The 14,799-nt window shown below is 39.4% G+C and overlaps 3 protein-coding genes across 4 annotated transcripts in view; all 3 read left to right on the top strand.

The window, feature by feature from the left end:
* The window catches only part of fuss (SKI family transcriptional corepressor fussel), a 43,391-nt gene extending 41,747 nt beyond the window's left edge, over window positions 1-1,644 (top strand). For both annotated transcript variants that reach the window (XM_074103821.1, XM_074103820.1), the window contains exons 9-10: window positions 229-373; window positions 973-1,644. In XM_074103821.1, coding sequence (XP_073959922.1) covers window positions 229-373; window positions 973-1,040 — 213 coding nt within the window. In that variant the 3' untranslated portion in view covers window positions 1,041-1,644. The remainder of the gene's footprint in view (window positions 1-228; window positions 374-972) is intronic.
* Window positions 1,645-5,119: 3,475 nt separating this feature from the next.
* Window positions 5,120-8,715, top strand: RpL17 (ribosomal protein L17). Its single transcript, XM_074104052.1, has 5 exons — window positions 5,120-5,206; window positions 5,403-5,490; window positions 5,561-5,833; window positions 7,799-7,885; window positions 8,567-8,715. Exons 2-5 carry the CDS (start codon window positions 5,410-5,412, stop codon window positions 8,687-8,689), a joined length of 564 nt encoding a protein of 187 aa, XP_073960153.1. The 5' UTR covers window positions 5,120-5,206; window positions 5,403-5,409; the 3' UTR covers window positions 8,690-8,715.
* A 4,683-nt stretch (window positions 8,716-13,398) lies between these two features.
* nAChRbeta2 (nicotinic acetylcholine receptor beta2) overlaps window positions 13,399-14,799 on the top strand; it is a 122,039-nt gene continuing 120,638 nt past the window's right edge. Inside the window, exon 1 of the mRNA XM_074104182.1 lies at window positions 13,399-13,625. Within this exon, the coding sequence (XP_073960283.1) occupies window positions 13,541-13,625 (85 nt within the window). The 5' untranslated portion in view covers window positions 13,399-13,540. The remainder of the gene's footprint in view (window positions 13,626-14,799) is intronic.

Below are 14,799 nucleotides of genomic sequence, written 5' to 3'. Positions count from 1 at the left end.
TTTGTCAAGGAAAAAGCGTAAAAAATAGGTCTAATTGAGGCAAGGCTACATAATAATTCCAGTTACCTATATTGATTTTTTTAACGTAGTATTTTCTCTTAGTGATTAAAAAATAATTTGCGAAAAGTAATTTGGAATCTAAATCACTGCATTCGAAATTATACGCCTCTGCCTATTACGCTCTTATAAAAAAATTAGTAATTAATATTGATATTTTCCTTGTTACAGAGTTGCCCCTGGCCATGCCGCAGTGTGCCCCGAGAGGAGTGGGGCACGTTGGTGCCCAAAGTGGAGCGCGAGGAGGAACCAGAGCCCTGGCGCCTGCCGGACTTGCGCCCGCCACTGCACTACCTACCCCAGTTACCCCCACCAGGTAGCAACTGACCACGCAAAACCAGGGCGACATTGGTCATAGACTTGACAACACAGGGGCAAAATGGTCTCAGGATATTTTCCCTTCAGTTTAGATGAAATAGTGGTAAAAAGAGTGCGAGCTTTGATTTGTGCTTGTGCCTGCATTCCCCTCTGTATAGATACTGAAGTAACCCTGCCAAGTTGCAAATAGACACAATTTATCCAAGGTCAGATCAAAGACAGGTGCATCACGTTTTGGTAATGAAATTCATCACCATCATCATCATGTCAGCCGAAAGACGTCCACTGCTGGACATAGGCCTCCCCCAAGGCTCTCCACTCAGACCGGTCTTGTGCTTGTGAATGAAATTAAAAGATATTAATATGGACATCTGAGTTAAAATAAAAGTAGACAATGATGCAAAAACGGCCAAGTCGCTACTTTCTGAATAGTGTATAGTAAGATGCTTGCCGCTGCTCTAAATACTTATCATCATTACATCACATTACCAATCATATAATTCACATTCGACTTACAAAATCAGTCGACAATATGGCAGAAAATTATAGAGCTTGAGTACATTTTCTCTTTCTAATCCAAACAAATTCGAATTTCAGAGAGAGACGGCTGCGCAGTGTGTGTGGCGCCCCTTCCGCTCCTGCCGCCGACGCCCGCGCCGCACTAGCGCCCCCATCGACCTGACTTAGAACGAAGCAATAATTCAAACCTTTTTGTAGTTGGCTGGTCAAAAACCTTCAGACAAACAAACCAGTTTTACCCTCTATTCACTTAAGAGGCTAAGTGGGGTAAAATTATGAATTATGTTCTCACTTTTCCCCATGAGTACCTGTGGTTTGGGGGTACAAGTAGGAGATGCTCGATATAAAATACCAAAGGTTCACCTCCGATTACCTTAGGGCTCAAATGGAGCAAAATCTTGAATTCTGTTCCCACTTTTCCCCTCCGGGAATAGCTTGGGGAAAGGTTCGACAGTAGAAATGATTATGTTCGCTGATGGAAGATAAAACTCGACCGCATTTTATAAAGGAGCGGCCACACCGCTGTTTAAAAAACGGTGACGGTACGGAATCACTGTGACGCATCGTATGCGCACCGTTTTTATTGCATGCTCTCCACACCGCTGCTCAAAATACGCTGACGGCGCGGAATCGCAGTGACGTGCCGTAAACGTCACGACTTTTGGTAGAGAGCATGCGGTAAAGTCCTGCAGGGCTACTACGAAACTCGAAACTCGAAGTTCGTATCGTACCGTCCCTCTCGCTCTCGTATTAAATAGTATAATTGTCAGAGGGACCGCACGACAAGAACTTCGAGTTTCGAGTTTCGTAGTAACCCTGCTGACGTTTACGGCACGTGCGCATACGATGGGTTGGCCACTGCCCACTCCTTAATTCAGCGCTGCGCTCGATTGACAACTATACCCAGTGCCATCCACGAAGACGCGTGATTTTTTCAAAATTAGACATTAATGACATTGTAATAAGAACCACGGCACGCGTCATCGCCTACATGGCTTGACTTGACCGGTTCGCTCGTAGCCATTATATACAACGGAGTACTAAGAGGCTGCTCCCAGATTCAAAATTTCATAAAGTTTATTATTTATTATGGTACCGTCCCTCTCACTCCTTTTAAATAACTAGTAGCGTGAGCGGGAGAGCAGTCACAAATCAACATCAACGTATGGCCATGTTGAGTTAATGTTTCTATAACTACAATGTTTTTTCGGGCCATACTAAATACTATTAGCGTAAGCGAGACGGCACGAAACGAAGTTTGAGTTTTGAACTTCATAGTACAAGGCCTGACTCCATAATGCTTGAGCGAAGTCAAGTTATGGTTTTCTGAGGACGGAAATCAAGCAAAATTCCAGCATAAAATTAAAGAACAATATCTTGTCTTGACCAAATTATTAAGTTTGAGTTGACTTTTCCTGGCACAAACTGATCTTGTAGAATAATGAAGATATTTAACTTACTTATGTAGTAAATTTAGCAATTATATTGATACAAGCAATCATAATGAATTCAATTCATTCCACTCAATGTTACTCTAGTCTGTATCTAGTCATTATTAAAAAAAAGACAACTCTCAAACAGTCTCTTATTGGTTGAATTATTATAAAGTACGTACATCAATTCACCAATGAGCAAATCGCTCATAATGATTATGTTATGATATATTGACCAATAAGAAAAATCGATCGAAAAGCGACTGTTTTCTATGAGAGTCTTGTATTAGAAGTTATTTTAATTATTTGTAAATAATCTTAAATAATTAGCTGATGATCAATATCGCTGTGTTTATGAATAGCAATGTAAATATTATTATCCGCATTATAAATAAGTACATAGAAATAATGATGTTCATGAAATTAGAAGTAGCTGAACACAGGCGTCAGTACTTTGTCGCAGTAACCAGTAATTCAATTGTACAGAAACATGTCCGAGTATTGTAGGTAAAGCGACAGGGCACTATAATGCCCAGCAATCTTTGAAGTTACTGGGCAACTAAAAACGGTTTACTACAAAAATTTAGACAGCTGTTGAATCAGTATTAGTTCAGTCAGTATCAGAGGGGCTACTACGAAACTCGAAAAACGAAGTTCGTATCGCACCGTCCCTTTCACTCGCGTATTAAATGACATAAGCGTCAGCGGGACGGCAACATACGACGTTCGAGTTTTGCACTTCGTTGTATAGGGCCAGTGGAGATGTGAGCTCGCGGGGACAAAACCCCTCCTAAAATCATACTCTCTCGTTATAACAAGCCTAAAAGCACTCCTTTGTTGCCCCAAGGCCTCCAGACCTCTAAATCTGGCTCTGCTTAAAAGTAGGCAGTCGGGTAGATTCCTGGGTAAAAAAAAATTTATACAATGTAGTACGACAGTCAGATTAACAGAAAATATTGCACACGTAAAGCCCCGTTTAGAGGATGCGAGAACTTGCATGTAAGTTGCGTTACTGCGTTACATTACGGAGTATTGAGGAATAATGTATTCAGTTGATCAAACAAATACAGCAATGTAGTGAAACTTGCATGCAAGTTCTAGGATTGTTTAAAAAATTACAAATTAGAAACGTCGAAGTTCGGAAGAGAAAGCCGAGTTTAGACTTGCAAGAATAATCATGCAAGTTGCATTACATTGCGGGGCCGTAAATCCAAGGAGTTCGTAGTGGTCAATCGAGCGCCGCAATGTAATGCAACTTGCACGATTTTTCTTGCGAGTCTAAACTCGGCTCGTCGCTCGAAACTTTCATCATCCCAGCCTATTTACGTCCCACTGCTGGGCACAGGCCTCCTAAACTTTAAACCTGAACTGACTATATAAATCTTCGTCTTTACAAAAAAAAAATCATGTCTAATAATATTTTCTGATAGTGTAACGGACGGACTATTTATACTAAGTATTTAGACTAATTCAAGTAAATTACGGACAGTGATCCCCCAAAATAGGACCGCAGCTGCGTTGAAGATGTAAGTTTTTGTGGTAAAGCCAAAAAATGTTTTCATTGAAGCACGTGATTTTGGAGTTGAAGTGAACCCTACTAACGCCATCTGTTGTTGGTATTCTAAATGACTTTAGGAACGAATTAATTTAATAATTTGCCTTGAAATGGATTACATGTGTAAAATCTTCGTACAACACATATCATTATAATCTTTAGTATGTACAAGCAAATATTTTTAATTAATAAAGTGGGAGTAAAAAAACTGTTAATTAGTTCCATTTATATTCGTGACTTGTTGCTTGGCAGCGCTAGTCGCTAGTGTCGTAAAGTTGACTGTAACACTTAGTTCACTTGAGATTAATGAATTTATTATTATTTATAGAAAGGTGTAATGTGTTAGCCACACGAATAAAGCGATGCCACGGAATACGTTGTATTTTTTCTACTTATCTATTATTTATTCATGTATTTTATTTATTTAAACTTGAGTAGGTATGCCATTGACTAAGTAATAAAAATGCTCGTCTTATAAACTTAAAAAAAAACAAGAGAAACAAGAGAATAACATTTATATTTATCCAATCAATGAGGGCTATCGTTTTTTCACTCACTAGATGGCGCACTGTTGCGTGAGGTTTTTAAGTATGGCTTTCAAAGTCTGTTATTACGGGCGTGAAAACAAAGTTTAGATTAAAAACATTTTTAATACACCTTAAAACCGTACCATATAAATATCGAGCATGCCATAGTGTTGCATAGTCCCTGTTTTGTTCGGAAAAAAGGGAGGACAAGGTTTCCGAAAGACAAAACTGTCTCAAAACACGGACATTCATTGCCCCGGAACGCATATTTGCCATAATTCATTTCAGATATTGCAAAATATTCACAAATTATTCTAATTATAAATAAACCCGCGTAGCTCACTTAAAAACTATGAGATTTGACATTTCGGAGACCTCACGCTACACTAGCGCCTCTAGTGGCGAATTCATACGCGATAGCCCTCATTCTGATCAACTCTTCAAAACTAGCGCCTCGCAATGGAGTGGCGGCAGAAAAATTAAACAACATTGATGTTCAGATAGCGATATTCTCCGATAGATGACGCTGTGCTAACGCTTGGTAGCTTGTGAAATGAAAAGTCAAACCTAGAATTTTATTTATTTCTAGTTTGCAAACCTGATCATGGGACAATGTCGCTGTTTTGTTTTCAATCTATTACTAAATAAAACTTCGGTCTGCATCTACCTATTCTAAATTTTTATGAACGCATCGTTAGCTGTCATAGACTATAATTTTGACACTGACAACACCGACAGTAAGTGTCAATGTCATAACATCTTGTCTATTCCTTTTCCTGTTAAAATTCCCGTGAGAGGTTGGTTTCGTGTTTGATAAAATCTGTTTTTATCCTAAATAATACTGAATATTGAATTGAATCGCGCTGAAATGTTACAGAAAACAGTGTATCCCACTTATTTAAAAGTATATTTCATCGCCAATGTGAAACCCGACAGTGTTATTTAAGTTAACCTAAGTTGGTGTCTTGTGTTAATATAAGCCGCCTGTTTCAGAAGCAAAATGGGTCGCTACTCTCGGGAGCCGGATAATCCAGCGAAGTCATGCAAGGCTCGAGGCTCAAACCTCCGTGTTCACTTCAAGGTAAATCGCCGATTCCCTTGGTTATTTACGTGCTTGTCATAATGAAAACTAACCTTCAAATATTTTTCAGAACACGTATGAAACGGCAATGGCAATCAGAAAACTGCCGCTGCGCCGTGCCGTGCGTTACCTTAAGAATGTAACTGAGAAGAAGGAGTGCATTCCTTTCCGCCGTTTTAACGGAGGCGTGGGTCGTTGCGCGCAAGCCAAGCAGTTCGGTACCACGCAGGGCCGCTGGCCAAAGAAGTCCGCGGAGTTCCTTCTGCAGCTCCTCAGGAACGCAGAGTCAAATGCTGACTACAAAGGCTTGGATGTCGACAGGCTGGTCATTGATCACATTCAGGTTAGTTGAAGTTTGTATTGTCAAAGCGATATAAGTTTCTAGTACGAACTTTGTATTCATTGTTTGTGATAGGGCTTACTTTAGTAGTGTTATTATTGATATCCTTTTTCTTTGCTATACTTAATATTTTTTTACAAATGATTTGTTTTACTAATGTTTCATTTGTCCAAATGCATTGTATAAAATAATGAATGAAATAAATGTGAACTCTATAGGTTAGGTTTGTTTATAAAAATCATGAAACAGAAAAAGTAAAGTGCATTTGGCCTAAGGAAACATTTTGTGAAACAAATCATTTGTAAAAAAATGGTTTGGCTAGACATTAGTGAACCATTATTATTACATTGATACTGTACACTAGACAAGGGAGGGATAATCATTTGTTAAATACCTACTTACTCTTGTAGGTGAGGTCTTGTAAATACAGGCTTATTTTTATTGCCTAGTCACAGTACTTATGAAGAATTAGATGGATTTTAACTAAATGGCACTTTGTGACAGTTGTCAGATTTACTTGAAATTTGGTTTGTGTTTGAGTTGCAATGACTGTAATACCATACCATATCATAAGAAAAAGCTTGTTATAAATTATATTTTTTTTAGCAAGTTTGTAACTGAATCTTCTGTCTTGATTTATTTAGTCGAAGATATTTTGAGAATAGTTCAGTAGCAAACCAGACACTTGTTTTTCAATAATTCAATGTTGGAAGTGAATATTATAATTATTAAAAATTATAATTATTAGGTTTTATTAAAAAAATGTGTGAATGTAATTTAAATTTCATTATCCTACTAATATTATAAATGCAAAAGGTTGTGAGTGAGTGAGTATGTTTGTTACTCCTTCATGCTGAAACGGCTGGTTGGATTTGGATGAAATTTGGTATGCTTGGCTACTTTTTATTCTGATATTCCCACGGGATAGGGATAAAATCTCAAAACAACAACTGCTGGGCTTAGTCATGAAATTTGACATGATTTTTTTAATCTAACATCAATAAAAATGACAATTAAATTTTTGGGAATTCCTACGGGAATTTTTAAAAATCCCAAAATTTCAATTTAGCTGCTGGATCTCTAATGATTAACGTGTGCGAAGCCGCGGGTAAACACTAGTGTTCAATAAAACAAAGTATAACCATTGTCTATGTACAAACAAAATTAACCACCATTATAGAAGAAAGAAAGAAAATTATTTATTTATAACAGCAATGACACATTAAGGTTAGGAAAAATAACAATAGGAAGTGTTGCCGCTATAAAAAATATTATAGGAGTTTAGATAACTAGTTCACTTAGTAACTGCCTTTTTGCTTGACAATGTACACTTTATTGTACAAAATGTTTTCTAAAGGCAAAGAGTAAGGGTGATGAGTTTTGATTTAAGAAATAATCCTTTGATTTTTTCTTCAATGCATTTCACCTACAAATTTAATGCTGTAAAAACGATTTTTAAATAGCTACCGCTAGCACGGTAGTCTTGTGAAATTTATTAGTCCGTTCTGTCCAGACAACACGGGGTAATTCTAGCTTCATACTTAAAATGTGGAGTGTGTTATGTGTAGTTTTGTGCAATTTGCTTTCCCCACTATATCCAAGACAATCATCTTTTTTTTTTTTTAGTGGCTTTCTCTCTTGCCGTTTTAGCAATACGTGTTTTGCCAATGTTGACGTAGAGATATTACACTCATGCAGAGGATCTTGCTTGTAGCACAAAAGGGGCCCAAGTTCTCGTGTGCCCTAGGGCCCCCCCGCATGGTGTAAGATGGCCCTGAGAATATGACCAATCTAAAGCAAAGCCAACAAGATGAGATAAATTATGTCATGAGACGGAAAAGCAGCGAGATAGTAATAATGATGTGTCAGACAAAGTATATCTCGTCTTGTGGCTTTGCTTCAATGCCATTTCCATGTATGAATCCAGAAACGAATGTAGTTTGTAATGAAACATTGTTCACGTTCCAGGTAAACCGCGCCCCGTGCCTGCGCCGGCGCACGTACCGCGCGCACGGCCGCATCAACCCGTACATGTCATCGCCCTGCCACATCGAGGTGAGTGCCACTGTGCCATCTTATTTATATGGGTTAATCTCCCACTGAATAGAAAATAACGAGAGGACATGACATTTAGTTGTCAAATTTTTATGTGATAATTCCAGTACTACCTACATTCTATGTTCTTGCCGTGTTGAGGCTAAATTCTATTTATTAATTAACTAACTGGGTAACTGGTTTAGATTTCATCATATTATCTGGATGCTGTTTTGCAATACTGAGTCTAATTCGCTGTCATTTTGCAAAACAACGTCAACTTAAAATTCTTTTCTAAGGGTTGACATTGTATTGCGGAATTAATCATAATCATTTTGTCATAGGATGTCCACTGTTGGACACAGGCCTCCCCCATAGAACTCCAGTTGCTCCGGTCGCACTTTAGTTAATCATGTTAATCACTGTTGCAGGCTACCAAGATAGTCCAGCCTAGTTTGGAGTCTTATAGATGTACCATTAGCCAAATATGTGGTCTACCACCCTAAAGTTGATAATCGTTTGTATGTCACAAAACAATAATGCCAATAGATGACTCTGTCAATTTGAAAGTTCGCTTTAGCGACACATTCATTTAATAGGAACATGTTTAAAAATTGATAGATCACTTATTTTATTTGGCTGATGGTACCTGCATCCACCGTAAACTGCGGCTAGATATATTAACCGCCTGTTTGTTTGTAGGTTTGTCTGTCTGAGCGCGAGGCGGCGGTGGCCCGCGCGGCGCCGGCTGACGACGCGCCCGCCAAGAAGAAGTTCTCCAAGAAGAAGCTGGCCCGCCAGAAGGAGAAGATGATGAGGGAGTAGGGGAATAAACCGTTGCTATAAGCTTTGATGCTGTTTTATTTACTTGATATGTACGGTCAAAGAAACTATCGCGTACCAGGGTGGAGTCATGTTGATATCCCATTTCCCAAAGAAAGCGTTGCGAAATTGATTATGGGATGGTTCCTCCCCGGTACGCGATTTAATTTCTCAACTGTACATACCTAAGAGCCTTTGCACACTGCAATATTTAAAGGCGCCGCCGATGGGCGTTTTAAAGCCTACGGTATACCTACTTCGTTTTTTTCAGCATTAGAAAGAAGGTAAGCGATCTTGCTGACGTGTCTTTTTATTGAAAACACTTGAAAAATAAGACACAGCAAATATGTAACAATTAGCAAGGACATGATTATTTGCATGCTTTTGGTATCGTAAGTAATAGTTACTTTTTTTTTTCAAAACGTTTTTCAATAAAAATACTCCTCAAGATTCTTTTTCTAATGTTAAAAAAACGAAGTATACTTGGCGCGGGAGCACGGAGCGGACGCACGCCTGCGGGCGGGTGCAGGTACAGTCCTATGCACGCGACGCGCGCAGTTAGCGCTGCTGGGCTACTACGAAACTCGAAGTTCGTATCTAACCGTCCCTCTCGCTCTCGTATTAAATAGTATGTGTCAGAGGGACCGCACGACACGAACTTCGAGTTTCGTTGTAGCACTATTTTTCGATAGGCGTCCACCGTGAAAACCGCGTCAGCTAACGTACGCCCTTAGAAACGTGCGTTGATATCGCGCTTTTCTTCCCATGGTATAGCTATAGCTACACATCTTGCGTGCGTATCGCGTTTGTATCAATACATAATACGCGCAGCGACGCGTCTTAACACGGTGTGTAAAGGCCCTAAGACCTAGAATAGAATAGCCAGATGATTAAATAACTATCTATCAACTTAAATATGAATAACCCAACATATTGCAGTTTCAGTGTTATAAAGATAGTTTGAGTCTAAGGACAGGATAGTTTTGCCCTGGAAGACTGCAGGGGCATTTCTATCTACCGTTGTGTAGCCTGAGTTTATCTCCGTTCTCAACATAATTTGGGAGGTAGACTCGGTCCATGATTCTGAGCTGGAAAAACGGTCTCCAGGTGTGTCCCCAAAATATTGTATTGATTGTATTGTCCATTTTGTTAACAGAACGGACGCATCCATACAATATTTTGGGGACACATCTGGAGACCCTGGTTTTTCCAGCTCAGAATCAAATTTTGTTGAAATCGGAGAGATAAACTCAGGGTACAATGGTTAACAGAAATACACAAAGGTCAGGATTTTGGATAGCGATAAATTAATGCATGGTTTAAGCGTGATGAGATGAGGTTACAGACCGACACAGTTTTCGCTTTTATTATAGTGGTGAGAATTAGTTATAAAAACTAGACAATGAAAATGTCAAACGTGATTCCGTCCGCGTAGAGTTTGTTTATCGCTATCCCGCGGGAACTGCAATTTTCCAGGATAAAAACTATCATATGTCCTTCTCGAACTTTCTGGTATCGTACCGAATTTCATCTGAAATATACACGAATTCACTAGACAGTGATGTTAGCACAATAATGACTTTCGATATGATTCTATTTTTGGGACAAGGTAACAAAGCCCTTATGCTATCTGTATAGTTTCACAATTTGTTCAGCGTTTTAGTGATGGGAATAGCAGATGACAAGAGGTAACCTTATGCGTTAGATGTTCGGCAATTTGGTGCGCAACAGTTCGTGCTTGGGATTGGGACTCAAATGTGGTGGAAGTGTGAGCGCGACGGATATATCGGTCACGCTATTCCTCCCTGTAACGGGCTGGCTGGCAACTGTGACCAGTGTGGTTTGCTATATTCACAACTAGCTTTTGCCCGCGGCTTCGCCCGCGTGGAATTCGGTTATCGCGCGCTGTTCCCTCGGGAACTGCATTTTTCCGGGATAAAAAGTATGTATTTTTTGATGGATTTAGACATTTAATTTAAAAGCCATATGTGCCAAAATCAATTATGTGAAAAATACACTGGCCCATAAACTGTCTCTATCCCAAAAATCACGTCGATCCGCTCCGTCGCTCCGTTTCGACGTGAAAGACGGACAAACATACAAACACACACTTTCACATTTATAATATTAGTATGGATACTTAAGTATAGATAAAATCTACAAGCCTGTTCACAAATAAATAAGAAAGATAATTCAGTTTTTTAAAACTTTACTCATAGTTTTCTTGTCTCTAATACATTGTCTTAAATTATGTAACTCATAACAAACTTCACACAAACAATTTTCTAGGTAATAATTCGCCTCCGCTTGCTCGGTGGCATTTTTGGTAGCTTCTTTCCTCTTTTTTCTAGCTAAAGCTATTTGGTACCTCAAGAATTCGTTTTCGGACGTCAAAGTTTTTAATCGACCTGTGCTACGCATTGCCGCTTAAATGTTTCCTTTCTTAGTTCACTGTTCAAAATATTCCGTAGTCGGCAAGCTTCAGTTTTAGCTTCATGGATCCGTTCTCGCAGCAAAATGTTCTTCTCTTTCAGTTCAATGGCTCTTGTCATCGCCTGGTGTTGCTTCTCCGTATCCTCCAAGAGTTGGAGACGCAGTCTCTGGTTTTCCTCCAAGTATTTCTTCAAATTTGGAAAAATCTTTTTGCTCGTGTAAATCGGATTTTGCCTTTTCATATTAAACAACGCTTAAATACTTACTTTTGAATTTTGCAGACGTTTTTACATGTTTTTGTTGCCTAATTAGTTATGGCTTAATTCAGTAACATTTGACGTTGTCAAACTTCTGTTCTTTATTTTTTATTATGGTTGTGGATGGAGGTGTGCACTCAAAACTGACATGACTACCGGCCGGAAAATAACTATTAGTACCTATACTATATTTTACAAAACTACCAAACACTGGCAAAATTGTCCTCCAATGGACAGAGCCATATTTTTTTAAAGAAACAACAACATAGACCTGCTATATATATACCTACCGCCCTGACATTCCGGATCTGTATCGAAAATACAAACTGAGACATGGATGCACAGTAAAATCAGAAAAAGAGACTAGCGCTGGAAATTGAACCCAGGTTCTCAGCAATCCGTGCTGCGTGCTATAACCCCTACACCACTGCTGGACAGGAATCTAGACAGGAATTTTTCCTATGCATACATATCTCAGGTTGGTTATTTCTACTATGCTACTTAAGCAGCAGCACTAGTGACATCTATGTTTCGTCGAGAGACGTCACATTCTTTCGGAACTAACCGCTCACCTAGACAAGAGTTGTCGCTACTAAGCAATCAAATTATGATTCGTTTTTTGGTTTGGGTTTGTAATTTCGATATGGTTTCACGGGATAGGTACCCGTAAAAGTAACAAATTTGGAGTAGAAATAAAAAATACAAAAAGACTCCAAAAAACCAATCATATTCCGGATCTGATAAATACCGGCATGATAGTCGAAAGAAGTGTTAGGTATTATTGCGACCACAGGCGACCACGTGAAAGTATAAAAATCTTCATCATCATCATCAGCCGGAAGACGTCCACTGCAGAACAAAGAGGCAGGCCCCTTAGAACGCCACAATGAACGGCATACTTGCCACTTGCATCCACCGGTTGCCCGCAACTCTCACGATGTCGTCAGTCCATCTAGTGGTATAATCTCCGGGGTCGATGCGTACCGGGCTGATATGTCGTCACATGGGTTTCATTTTACGAAAGGCTTATTTTTAACAATAGATAAGCGACATTTAGCACTACAAGCTAAACATCACTATTATACATAGAGTGATAGCGTTAATACGCGTTAACAGCCACTTAAAAGATCATTCAATGCTAAAATCAGCTTATAGCCACTACTTGTACTATTATTTATTCTGTGCTATAGCTGCAACAACATTCTGTGACGTGGTAGCTATATAGTCCCACTTTACAGTTTTAAGCTATCATCTATTTTTTATTTCTATCAAATCACTTTACTATCGTTATTTGATTAATGTACCTATCCATTTATCTCTGTATGCCACCAAAAACTATTATTTTGTAAAGATACTAAGTATAAAACAGAACTAAAGGCTCCTACATTTATTCACTGTTGTCGCCACTTTGTTGGGCGATAGGTAGTTAGTTACTTTAGTGTAGATACGACAAAACTTGACTCCGTTTCGTGTGAACAGCCTCTAAAAGCCTACGTACGCACTACGCGGCTAACCGCGCGGTTTTTGCACGCCGTCTCTTTCTCAAACGATACTTTGAAGAGGGACGGCGCACTAAAACCGCGCGGTTAGCCGCATAGGGCGTACGTAGCCTAAAAGCCCTATACTAAGAAGTGCAAAATTCGAATGCTTTGCGGTCCCGCTCACGCTAATATCATTTAATACGGGAGTGAGAGGGACCGTACGATAAACGATACCATACCAGGGGGGCTTGGTGAGAGTCCAGCGGTGGATGCTGGGCTGGGCAGCGCGCCAGCAGTGGTCGCTTACCGATTTTAGTGGGCAGCTCTACGTATTCGCTCTATGAAGCTTCTGTTACACATGCTCGTTACTAGCACGAAAGCATGCTATTATTGAGCAAATGCTACCTACTAGCATGTGTGTATAGGACACGTGCTATTAAGCATGCTTTTCAGTGGCATACTGGTACTTCAGGTACAGTCACCAGCGTTAATATCTGCCACAGCGGGGCGTGCAAAAATATCTGACACATCCTTCCGGCCCTAGAAATAGAGTCGTATCAGATATTAATGCACGCTTGTTGTGTCAGATATTGATGCTGGTGACTGTACTAGCATGCTAGTAAGCATCTGTAAGGCGGGCTTCGTTCGAGAGAACTGCGCCAGTCCTGCGCCAGCTGTCCCCCATGTCGCGCGCAGCGTGTCTCTGCGTGTGCGCACTGCTGGCCGCGCACGCTGCGCCGGCGCCGCCGAGCCGCGCGCAAATCAAAGGTACTTAATATACTGAGCGGCAAAAAATCTGGCCCTCAAATGTATGCAGTAACAGGTAATTTTGTATGTAGATTGGGCTAATTTTGTGCCGCTAAGTATAGTTATTTAATATGACATATTGTGACTGGTACATAATGAGAGGCATTAAAACACAAGTGGGGTTTTATAAAACGAGCGATAGCGAATTTTATAATAAGATCTCACGAGTGTTTTAATGCCTAATTAATTATCGTCGGTGATATATGGGTGAAGACCAAAAAGTTGCACAGCGTTAAAGCTGCGTTAGCACGTAGTTTAAATTTTGATTAGCTTTTTCCATTGTGACACGAAAATTATCCGTACAGCTTTAACGCTGTGCAACTTTTTGGTCTTCACCTATATTGCCAATTCCGTTATGTGCATTTTTTTATATATGGATTTTGGCATTTACCTAATTTAAAAGCCATAAGTGCCAAAATAAATATATGAAAAAATGCACATAACGGAATTGGCAATCTCACAACAGTAAAAGCTAACTTACAAGAGAACATACCTAACACAGACAATAGTTATCAGACAGAATCAATAATTAAATAACAAACCGTTAATACAACAAGGTCTAGCTATATTCACTGAAACTCGCTGAAAACTCAAACAGCGATTGAAAAAGTACACGTAACGGAATTGGCAATCTCACCGACGTTCTGTACAGTCGCATACATAATCTTATCTACATGCATATCATAAGTATTCCACAATATACATGTACAGACTGATATACCTGTATTTTCGGTTTTCGGTGCCTACCTTCCGGCTTGAGCATCAGATCATTTCGAAAAGAACATTAAGTACCTCAAAGCTTCTTCTTCGTTGTTGTGTGCTTATAAAATTTGAGGATTGCCCTTGATTTCTCTAGGACCCCATCATCAGATCCTGACTTGGTGATAATGAGATCACATCGGAAGTTTTGTTCCGATTATTAGTTCACTTTGGAACAAAAAATATTTTTGAAAATCGGTCCACAATTGGCGGAATTATCGCGTAACAAACATACAAAAAAAAACAGACAAATTGAGAACATGCTCCTTTTTTGAAGTCGGTTTAAAAATAGGATTGCCAACAAATTTTTTGAGCAAAACGAAATTCACTGTGTGCACTGATAATCCTGTTAATGAAGGACCACGTATCCGTCCTG

This window comes from Choristoneura fumiferana, chromosome 21 (assembly GCF_025370935.1).
Source record: "Choristoneura fumiferana chromosome 21, NRCan_CFum_1, whole genome shotgun sequence".
Taxonomy (NCBI): Eukaryota; Metazoa; Arthropoda; class Insecta; order Lepidoptera; family Tortricidae; genus Choristoneura; species Choristoneura fumiferana.
The sequence above is the reverse complement of the archived record's forward strand: the minus strand, read 5'-3'. Positions and strand labels throughout refer to the sequence as shown.

What these genes read in the sequence shown, in the direction of transcription:
- RpL17 (XM_074104052.1), top strand. Translation starts at nt 5,410, where the DNA reads ATGGGTCGCTACTCTCGGGAGCCGGATAATCCAGCGAAGTCATGCAAG. An exon ending in ACCTCCGTGTTCACTTCAAG is followed by an intron (nt 5,491 to 5,560) that starts GTAAATCGCCGA and finishes AATATTTTTCAG; the next exon opens with AACACGTATGAAACGGCAAT. An exon ending in CATCGCCCTGCCACATCGAG is followed by an intron (nt 7,886 to 8,566) that starts GTGAGTGCCACT and finishes GTTTGTTTGTAG; the next exon opens with GTTTGTCTGTCTGAGCGCGA.